The 11877-nt window shown below is 34.6% G+C and overlaps 1 protein-coding gene across 3 annotated transcripts in view; it reads right to left on the minus strand.

The window, feature by feature from the left end:
* Positions 1–4805: 4805 nt before the first annotated feature.
* Positions 4806–11877, minus strand: part of LOC117167549 (succinate dehydrogenase assembly factor 4, mitochondrial-like) — a 12435-nt gene continuing 5363 nt past the window's right edge. For 2 of the 3 annotated variants that reach the window (XM_033352577.1, XM_033352563.1), the window contains one exon: positions 4806–5495. In XM_033352577.1, the coding sequence (XP_033208468.1) occupies positions 5326–5495 (170 nt within the window). In that variant the 3' untranslated portion in view covers positions 4806–5325. The remainder of the gene's footprint in view (positions 5496–11877) is intronic. The other variant, XR_004466407.1, reaches the window with a different exon arrangement.

The following is an 11877-nucleotide window of genomic DNA, read 5'->3' on the forward strand; positions in this document are numbered from 1 at the left end:
GCGTGCATCAATCCTGCCAATTGATGATTAGTCCTATAATAATCATCTAATTCAGTCCCAGATATATTTTTAAATCGAAATATTTCAAATTCCCTCATATGAAGAAAATAATAAAAATGATTAGTCTGCCATTTCCCGAAACAAAATATGAAAATTTTCCAAATACTTTTTCTTACTTTTTATATTTAAATGCTTTTTTCTTGAATGACGTAAGTAAAATTATAATTTTGACTTACTTATTTTTTATAACTGCAATTTGTAATTTTAATTGCATAAAATTTAGAATTACTGTCTAGAAAGTTGTTGAAGTATTTGCAGAAATGCATCTTTAATCTTTAATCGAATTTTTTTAACTTTCAGTATTTATTTTTTTAATAAGTTAATACATTTTTACTGTTTAATTGAATTTTGATCGATTTTATAATAATGTTCACACTTTCAAGTTGAAATAACAAGTTCGCGACGGCGCACTCACTTAGTCTCCCCGCTCCCCCTGACCCTCTCTGACCAACGCAGTCTCCCGCCATCAACACGTGTCAGTCCGTGTTTTTAGTGCTCAAAATCAAAGTTTCCCGCATTTTACTTCCGCTTTTTATTATAATATAGTTAAAGTGAAGTGTTTGCCGGTGTTGACGCTTTGGTTTTTTTGGATCAACGCAGATTTGACGTCAATTGCTTCTAAACCTAACCTTATTTTTAGAAATCTACCCAATCAAATAATAAAAACGATAATCTTTATTATTAACATGAGCAATTTCCCGAACTTGAATGAATAATCGGTTGTGTTTAACATAAGGCATAGCTTTAGAGCTCGCATATCACCGGCATGCGTGCGACCTTCACGCATGCTAGCGATATGCGTCGCAATTGACTGCACATATGTCTGCTCGGGTGATGGCGCGGCGTGCCATTACCCGAGTATACTCTACAGAGTTAATCTACAGAGTATCCTCATAGTATCCACATGGTATTTCTTCACTATGATGCAACAAAAACTAAAAAAACAGCAAAATCAACTTTTAAATTGGTGAAGTTCGGATTCTACGTTAAAATTCCCATTAGAAGGTCACGGAGTAATCGTAATAATTTGTTTGATAACGGTAAAAAGTAAACAAAATAGATAAGACGTATAACGCCTGTTGACTGCTACACTTCAAACTCCAAACTTCGAGCTATCCTATGAATCTTTTCGAATGTCCCTTTCTCCTACTTCTTTCCAATTTCGCAGTAAAATTTCAGTCACAACCACGTTTCACGACCGTAAGATAGGTGGTTACAGTCTGTAACGGAATCAATACGACAATCCAGAAAAAATCTCGTTCGCCCTAAGGACACGGAGCGGCCCGAGGACGACCGCCTTCTGCATTTTTCCCGCAAGTGGTTTAGCATATTGTTCACACGCAGGGATGCTTTTCAGGCTATTAACCAGTGAAAGGTTGGCACCTTTAATAGCGCCGATGATAAGGACGATTAGTGTAACAGAATATTCCGGGTACAATAGTCCCAACTCCCTTATAAGGTATACCTCTTTTTCTTTCCATTCTCCTTGGCTATGTTGCTTTTGTCAGCTGGTACCGAAAATTCGATAACGAACAACGATCGCTTTTCGAAGTCAAGAAGAATCACGTCAGGCCTCGAGTGTGCGACAGAAATAACTGTCGAGAATATAAGGTTCCAGTATATGCGGCACTTCTCATTCTCGGCAATTGAATTGATTTCCCTAGGAGCATTTAGAGGAGCGATATTAAGGATAATGCCGTAAGAGGGACAGAGATGGTAATAAAGCCCTCTTAATGCCGCATTGTGCCTCTGGATGTAGGTTGTTCCCGCATGAGTTGGACAACGAGATAGTATGTGTACCAAATGCTCGGAGTGCACATGGCACACCCTGCAGCTATCATCGGGAATGTCTGGGCTCAATACATGGCGACGGTATGTTAAGGTGGAAATTACACCGTCTTGACATGCCAAAATGAAACCCTCCGTGCCAGACTTCAATCCGGATGATTTAAGGAAAGCAAAAGTTAGCTCACACGACATTGACTGATCCTCCACATTTCTGTGGAAGATGCCGTGCATCCTCTTATCGAGGAGCTTTTCACGGCAGTTTTTCTCTTGTGCTTTCTTAATCCGGGCTTTCAGGAGTGAGTGCTCGAGATAAATAAGATTTGATGCATTTTGCTCACCCCTAATACTGAAGTTAATTCCGAGTCGCGGAACAGAAAACTTTAGATGCATGGTTTTGTTCATGTGCATTACCTTTCGTGTCCCGATATCAAGGGATCTGAGCTCGTTCTTCGTCCATGGTACCACTCCAAATGAATAGAGTACTACCGTGACGGGAAGAATGTTCGTTGCAGATACTTTGTTCCTCGCCGACAATTAGGAAGACCAAATCTGCCGGATGAGACTTTGTATCTGCTTCGGAGAGTATCCTTTATAGATGTCACATCCCGAATGCGGCTCTGTGGCACGCCCAGGTCTGTATAAGTCTCTCTAGCGCAAAGGTGTCATATAGCGCTTCTGTCGACGAGCTTAGGGTCTTCAGGGATGCCAAGTTTTCCTCGCTTCAAACAAACCTTGGTGCATTTCTCTAACCCAAATTCCATTCCTATTTCCTTAGTATATCGTTCGACAATCCCTAGAGCTAGATGTAGTTGCTCTTTGTTTTTAGCATAGATCTTAAGATCGTCTATGTAAAATACATGAGTGATCTTCTACTTTCGATGTGCAGGTTTGCCGTAAAAGTTCCCGTCGGAATGACGAAGTGCTAGAGATAGTGGCAATAACGTGAGGCAAAAGAGGAGTGAGCTCATGATGTGAGCATCAAACTCTCTATGCATCTCACGATTGGCGGATGAACCTTTAAGCTTTCCAAAAAACAGTTGATAAGTCTATGGGAGGTTGAATTGAAAGCTTTCCGGTAATCAATCCAGGCCATCGATGTGTCACGCTGGTAGTATGCTGCATCTTTGCAGACAATCCTATCATTTGCCCGAACAATCCTATCATTTAGGATAACTGTGAATATCTTATAGAGTGTATTCGAACAAGCGATTGGCTTGTAATTCTCCTGTCAGCTAATTTGCCTATTTTCGGCAGGAGTATTGTGTGCCCTTCCACCAACCACTCCGGAATTGGTGCTTCCGACTTCAAATATGAGGTGAAAATACGAGCCAAATGCTTCTTCCACTAGAAGGTCTTGATACCATCTGGTCCCGGAGGGGAATAGTTCTTCGTCCCTCTTAATACTTTCTTCACCTCCTCGGTAGTGATGGGTGGACATTATTCATCAGGTGTTATGAGGGCATTACACAGCTCCTTGAAGCTATTTATGTTATCTGAGTCTTCGTCCAGTCTATGCTGCACTTCGTAGACTTCTCTCAAAAATACTTCGACCTCCTCTGGTTTGGGCGGGTGGTCGACAGTAACTCTCTCTCCGCTCTGGACTTCTCTTAGCGTCAGATAGCGGTAAAATTCTTGCCAGATGTGATGTAGTCAATCACACACTGAATGCAGGACCCGTACTGTCTTGCCCAGCTTATCTTTACGGCGAGCTGATGCATTCGTCTTTTGGTCTTATGATTCGGTGAATAATATAGTAAAAAACTTTTAAATTCTGTGCATTTCTGAAATATGTAGAACTCATGTTTCATTTTCACTGGGTCCGCTTTCCACTGTGCCGACAACCTAGCGGTAGGAGAGTCGATATACTTCTTCAATACAGTATTTGACACGGGAGTAGGTTAGGTTGCCTACGAGAAGAGATCCCTATTGGGTATTCAGAAACGCCAACGCAATTCTTCGTTAAAATGCCGAATATTTACCTTAAGGACGGAACGATAGAAGGAAAAAGTCCTTACGGTCTGCAGGCATTGCCACTCCAGTTTCAGCTTTGCTGATGAGGCCTCTGAAGTCTTTTATTGCCTGATGGGTAATATGTTATTCTTGGCGCAGGAATACCAGCCTCTCACTCTCAAGGAACTTCAATCCGAAATGTTATTTCGGAGGATACACTTCTTAGCAGTCGCAATTCCCTGATGAGTTCAACGAAGGAAGATACGTCCCGCTTTGAAATTGAAAAGTGCAAAGTTCCAGAAAAGTTGAAGCTTCACAAAAGAAGCTAGCCTAAGATAATTCTGCTCAGAAAGCAGGTATCGAAGATACCGAAGTCTCACATGGAGAAAGTATTATCCGCTTGAAAATTGCGATCAGGGACAGCGAAGTAATTATGACAGTTCTCCCAATGTCTGCTCAAGAAGATCTCATGAGTATCGTAGAGAAAATTGGGATTTTGACCGGCTTCAAACTTCGCAAAGAAGACATTGAGGATTTCTTTCGCATTCCATCTAAAGCTCAGAACCAGCTGAAACCAGTAATGGTTTGTTTCTCTAATTATAGGGTTCGCTCTGACCTAATCTCTAAGATAAAAAAGGAAAAATCACTAATGGCCCACGTAATTGATTCTAACTTGAAGGAAGGGGTAGTCCGCGTGAACCAAAACCAATCAGTGAATTGTTTCTTACGTTTAGCGTCAGTCAAAGAAAAAATACGTTCTGGAAATTTCGACGGCAAGGCATGGATCTTCAGGAAATCTGTCTAGATCAGAAACGTAAAGGATTCTTCTTTTAAACCAGTGAGAGTCTACAGGAAGAGATGGATTTTCGCACCAAAAATAAGAAAATATTTTCAGGAAATAGTTCAATTTTCAATTTTAAAAAAGTCTTAATCATGAAAGAGAAGAAGTTTCAATTAAATTGTGGGAAATATCATGTAATTTAATTAATTGCACAAGAATATCCCGAATTTAACAGAGTACTATTTATTATATTTATTTATAATATTATTTCCAGGTACCCTTCCTGAACAATTATCACATGTTTCAAAAACTTGCGTAGGTTACATTGCTTATATTGCTAGCAAAATAATAAATAAAAACAAAGTGTTTATACGATGCAAAAAATTTATATTTTCCACCTTAAGCAGAATTTTCATCATCTAGCTCCATCTCCAAAGAACTCTATACTTTATTTTTATCCCAGTAGGGGCGGCTAGAACAAAAAAAAATAATTCGAAAACTCCCAGAAAATTGCTGGGGACGATTAGTATGTTGGGACTTACAGAACTTTGAAATTGTACAGTTGTATACTTATACATTTGTTTCATATTTGTTTCATATTTGTAAATGTACAAATAAACTTTTCCGTCAGTTTATAGATCAAAGGACCAAGCACAAAAATCATTTGCCTTTATTTTCTAAATATCCAGCAACGCAGCAGAAAAATATTTATTTACACATTTTTTTTATGATTAAGTAAGCAACTATCAAAAATCAGTTACACGTCCTTTCCTTTCCCAATCTCCATAACGAGTAGGTTCTGGACCCCTTGGCCCACCAACTTCGCCAGTTGCGGGATTCGTATTTTCTGGAAAGGGTTCTAAAGGGTCCTTTTCTTGATAAGGGTGTTTGCCCTCTTCATGTTCTTCGAGTTTCTCTGTAATTATAGTTATTACCAAAATTATCCATCACGTTCATTATCTACAACAATATTTAAGTTCAAATTAAAATTATTTCTTGAAAAAAAAGATCCTACTCCTTCTTCACTCCATTGGGAATTAAACCACAAAACTTCTGATTTCCGGGCAGGTGTTTTTCCAATTAAGCTATTAGAGGGATCAGAATAAGAACTCTTAATTCAAGAAAATAACGCTAATTTTTAGCTATGTGTTAATGGTACAAGTAATTATTTTTAAATAAATCTGCTATATCATCAGAGATGGTACCTTACCGACAGTAGATCAACCCTCTAAACCATGAAGGCAGAAAATCTACACAATGTCGATCAAGTTAAGAATCTTCAATAACAGAAAATGGTTAACGACTTAATCAGACTAGATGGAAAATAATATTTTCAAATTAAAACTATTTCTTGAAAAAAAGATCCTACTCTTTCTTCACTCCATTGGGAATCGAATCACAAAACTTCTTATTTCCGGTCAGGTGCTTTTCCAATTAGGCTATTAGAGAGATCAGAATAAGAACTCTTAATTCAAGAAAATAACGCTAATTTTTTACCCGGTTTCAAACATTTTTCAAAGTTAATGAAATTTTAAAAAAACGAACACTAAAGCTAAAATATTTTTTATTTAAAGTAATCAAAACTGAGCTAAACTTTAAAAATTTAAGTTTAATAATATATTATGCACCTAGCGGGAAAAGAAAATGTCATGATTTCTGCCCTATTAAATTTCGAATAAAGGAAGCATAATTTACGGTAATATTACAGCTAATTTATGTTGACGTAGCATAAATTGCACAAAATTCAATATAAATATGTCTATTAATTTGCAGAAATTTATGGAGATGTTCGGTCATTCATGGTGATTTTACAGTTAAGTATGGTAACTTGCCATAAATTATCCAAAATACAATTTTAAACATTTCCGAAAATTTATGACATTTTTGGTAATTTATGGCAATATTACAGGTAATTGATGGAAACCAACCATAATTTGCCCAACAATAAATTTAAATGTGTCTTAATCTCCGGAAATTTATAGAAATTTTCGTACATTTATCGTAATTTTACAGTTAAATATGATAATTCACGATAAATTACTCAAAATTAAATTTTAAACATTTTTATCAATTTTCGAAAATTTATTAATTTTTTTATCATTTATGGTAAATTTAAATATGGCAAATTGCCATAAATTACCAAAAATTCAAATTTAAACATTTTTATGATTTTCCGGAAACTTATGAAATTTAATGGTAATTTATGGTAATATTAAAGGTAATTTATTGCAACTTTCCATAAATTGCCCAAAATTCAATTTAAAACATTTCCGGACATTTATGAGACCTTTGGTATTTTACGGTAATATTATAGGTAATTTATGATATGTTACCATAAATCATCCAACATTTAATTTTAAATATTTTTATAAATTTCCAGAAATTGTTGGTAATTTATGTTAACTTATCATAAATTTTCCAAAATTCAATTTAAAAATGTTTATATATATATATATAGACATTTTTAGTCCTTTATGGTAATTTTACAGTTAAATATGGTAAATAAAGATTTTTCTGTCATAAACAAATTTCACGCAACTTGTTTTACCTTCAAACCAAAAGAATGGCAGCAAAAGAAATTATCTTCCAACAAAAAAGTTAAACTTTCTACGAAAGAGATGCATTTTCAACTAAAAATATGAAACTTCAACAAAAAAAAATGATTTCTTAACAAAGTTGTTCATCTAAAATTTTCAAACAATATAGTACTTGAATCTTCAAGCAAAGAAGATTAATTTGTAAACTGTTTAACACCAACATATTCATTTTAAACCAAAATTACATTTTCTTCGAAATAGTTGAATTTTCATCAAAACGTTTAATTTTTGAACCAAACAGTTGTATTTTTATGCAAGGTGTAAATTCGATCAAATTGTTGAATTTTTTAATGAAAAAGACAAATTAAACGAATACTTCAATTTTTATCCAAAAAGATTTCAGTTTGATTTTTCAACACCGAAATACAAGTTTTAAACAGGAAGTAAATTACTTGAATTTCAACCAGAACGGACGAAATTTGAACAAAAATTGCTGAATTTTCAACCAAACAGTTGTATTTTCAACCAAACACTTGTATTTTCAAGTAGATAGGCAGGGGGTTTCTGGACAAAGATTCCTACCTTACCGACTTCGAGAAGCTTCTACCTGCAATGGTTCGCGTCCGTGCTAAATTTTGCGGAAAAGTGGTTTATGCCCGTGCTAAACTTTGAGAAGATTCTCGAAGGGCTGTTATGACTTCACAGAATAATATTACGTAATTTTGCCTAGGACAAATTTGCAAAAACAAGATTCCAGGTTATCACGTGCCTGTTCCAAGGTTATATAAGACAAACGAGGATGAATGATTTATTGCTTCATTCCAGATAATACTTTGAATTATAAAATTTCTTTATTTATTTGATGCGCATATAACTCGTGAAAAAATATTCTTAAGCAATCTAGAAATTTCTAGAATTTTAAGACAAAGAAGGAGATACATTTATAGGTAAAGAGAACAAAGAAATACATGAATATAGTTTTCAGAATATTCTTGAAGACGTCATCCAATTATACTGCGCAATTTTTCATAAACAACTTTAAAGTTATTTTAATGCTGCATTACATTTTGCGTTGCAACATTATATCCCACACTTGTGGACTATAATGTAGAATCTTCTAGAACAATGTGCCATCATATGGTGCAATTTCAGGAAATATTGTGCAAAAGTCTCCTAAAAATTACTTCCTTCTAGATAATACATTGAATTGAAAAATGTCTTTATTTACACCAAACTCTCGCTTTCAGTCACTCCGTTCTCAGCCTTACTAGAACTGCTGGCTCCTGCAGTTTCTCAGGGGAGTAGGGCGAGAGCGGTTGCGACATTATATATTTAGAAATATATTCCAATTGGAAACGAGTCAGGCGGCCCTCACTGTTTATGTTTCTATTCCCCGAAATCAGTCCAAGGCAATTTGAAGGCAACCCCTGACATTTTACTGAAAGCAAGAGTTTGGTGTCTTTGATCCGTATAAGCTTCTCGAATGTTCTCGGTGGGTCTGATATTGTCCAATGAACCATGACTTTGAGTGTAGCATGCGTTCAACAGAACTGTTATCAAAGTTACTAATTTACTCATTTCCTAAAATTTAATAAATTTCTAAAAAATTTCATGAATTACCATAAATTTAATAGATTTCCAAAAATGTCGATGAGTTTTAATATAAAGCCGTTTCACATCGAACTTTTTTCAGTAGATTCCAAATCACCATCAGAGCAGCAGTAAAAAAATTCTGCAATCAATTGCGAGCATAAAACTAAACTTTTGTAGAGGACACCTACCAAACAGCACAAAGGATCCTCACTAGAGCAGGAGAATCATGTCTATCATGAACCAGACATATAGTACACTTTATTGATGTAGAAAATAAAAATAAATAAAATATTTAAGTGGATTAGTTTTTGTACGAAAAATATCCGAATATTAAATAACATGCCAAAGTATTTAGATTTGCCTGTAGGTCAAAAAATGTATGTTCAATCAAAATTGGAATTTTGAAAGAACAGATAGAATGCAGTAACAAGATTTAGAATCAGCATTTAAGATTCGAATAAGAACCGGATGTGTAGAGAATTTAAAACCTAAAGACCTTAAACATTTTAGGGAGGATACAAAATCAATGGTGGTTCGATGAAGAAAAAAAATATTTTTAAAAAAGATGGTAGCTTCAAAGTCAGCGTTTCTTTTGTGTGAAAATTAAAAGCCTTAGTAAACGGTGAAATGGTAGAACATATTAAATACATAACCATTAAAAGAGCAGAACTCTGCTGTCAACTGCTGTCAGTGCGTGGTACGGCGAAAATATATTAGATCAAATTTTACTGAAAGTGGAAGTTTTATATATACTTGATAGTAAATTTCAATAAATATTTGTTTATAAATTCTGATGTATCAAAATTTATTGATTTATGACGATTCTCCATCCGTCATAATAAAAAATGATGATGTTAAGGATCATGATAATGATGAGGAGGATGATACTGATAAGGAGGAAGATGATGCTTTTTTAACAAGAGCAAATGGCTGAAAACGTAAATAATTTACAAGAAATTATTTCAATTGTTAATGAAATGCGAGAGTTTGATTTATAGAGATAAGAAAAGTTTTTTTCATATATTCAATCTGCTTATTTTCAAGTATAAAATGTACTGAGTTTTTGGAATAAAAATAAAAGAATCTTGTGTACATGTGTTTTTCTCAGAATTCCTTGTCCTTATAATATTAATAATAAGTGCGAATAGTAGATATGCGAATGGATATATCAGGTTGCATTGAATAAAATACACCATTTTATGTTTTTCTTTATTTTAAGAGACTTGTATGTACAGTGTAGACACCTTAGAATTCCTTTAGATTTCTTTTTCTGAAACTTTTCATTCCAAATTTGGTATGCATATGATTACGTTTTCAATCCAACAAACTTTGTGATAATTTTTCCACTTCACTCGTCTTTCATTAGCCCCAATTCTTTTATATTTTTTAGTGCTATTTCGTCAATATTCTCTAGAGGATAATCCGATGTATCAAATTTGTGAATATCCCGCCTAATAAAATCATACATGTTTAGATCGGTGAAATGGTATATGAGACTATCAGTAGTTGTAATAAATCATAGGTTGAGATACCTTTGAGAGATCGAGAACAGCAAATCCTACATAAATTATTTTATTGAATTGAACTTGGACTCTTTTTGATTCCATAATGACGATATCTTCTTCGAATATGGTGCAGCTATGAAACTTGGGCCTGGCAATGGGCCTGGCAATTTCACAGACTTGCACAATATTGCGCGATCTTGCATCATATGATGGAACATTGTTCTAGAACTTTCTACATTATAATCCACACGTGTGGGATATAGTATTGCATCAAAAAATGTAATGTGTCATTAAAATAACTTTAAAGTTGTTTACGAAAAATTGCGCAGCATAATTTGATGACGTCATCAAGAATATTCTGGAAACTTCGTTTTAAAGTTCTAGAAGTTTCCACACTGCAGAGTTGCACCGTACAGTTTTCGCGCCGTATTTTCCATCCCATTTTGTTACCAATCTGACATCTCTCTATTTTTAAAAATTTTTCTCGAAATCATTACTAAACATGTTTAGTTTTTCTGTGTTTAAGACAATATACTTTTTTAGCCAGGCTTTTTGTTCAAACTTTAGAATCCTGTGAATTTTGGATACCTTTAGTCCCAAACTCAAATACTTTTTCAAATTTATGTAGTGGACTACATCTTGTTCCTTTGACAAGAAGCTTGTTATCATTTTTGGTATTTTGCATGAGGAATTAGAGGGTGCAAAGTGCTCTGGAGCCAAAGGCAAATCTGTATGAAAATCATGAAACTCTAGGATACTCCAAATCTACCTCAAAAGTGTAACCTATTGGTGAATCATCCGGAATGTTTTGTAAATTGATATCTTGATCAAGTACCTATTCGAAACCACCAAAAGGTAAACATTCGCTCATTGCTGCACCATACTGATTGTCAATATAAAAATGATGGTTCGCTTCGATTAAAATCTGATCCCATAAATTGGTTATTCGCTTTGGCTTATCTATTTGAACACTGCCCTACACTGCCACGATTACCTCTCTTAATAAAAAGAACCATCTCAGAATCAGTTAATAGTTTAAGTTCAATTTCGCAAACACTTATACACAACTCATTCATTTTTTCAAATTTTGGAATATCTTCAAGAGTTACAGGAAACGAGATTCCATCGTGTTTTAATAGTGTATTACAATGGGGGTAGGAATTGATTCGACTTCTGTCATTGTCGAAAGGACAAAGAGCAGCAATTACCGAGTAGTTGAAATCATTATTTTGGATATTTATAACAGCTTTATTGTCTCTGATAAATTTTGGTAAATCATTAAATTGTAATATACAAGAATTTATAGGTAAATATTTATTGAAATTTACCATCAAGTTTATAATTTCTGATAATGACAATCCTGAATCCGTTTCTTGAAACTCTACCACTTTCCCTAAAATAAGATATAATATATTTTCGCCGTACCACGCACTGACATCAGTTTCACTGTTTACTAAGGCTTTAAATTTTCCCGCTAAAGAAACGTGGACATTCAATCTGCCATATTTTTTAAAAATATTTTTAATTCGACGAACAATCATTGATTTTGTATCTATCAGATAATATTTACCAGGTGTATACATATGAAACCGGTATTGCCATTTAGCGGCCAGTAGGCACACTTGTAGGCACTGTCGGAACTTACCATTTGTGCTAATTGGCG

The sequence above is a fragment of the Belonocnema kinseyi genome, chromosome 1 (assembly GCF_010883055.1).
Source record: "Belonocnema kinseyi isolate 2016_QV_RU_SX_M_011 chromosome 1, B_treatae_v1, whole genome shotgun sequence".
NCBI classification, from domain to species: Eukaryota; Metazoa; Arthropoda; class Insecta; order Hymenoptera; family Cynipidae; genus Belonocnema; species Belonocnema kinseyi.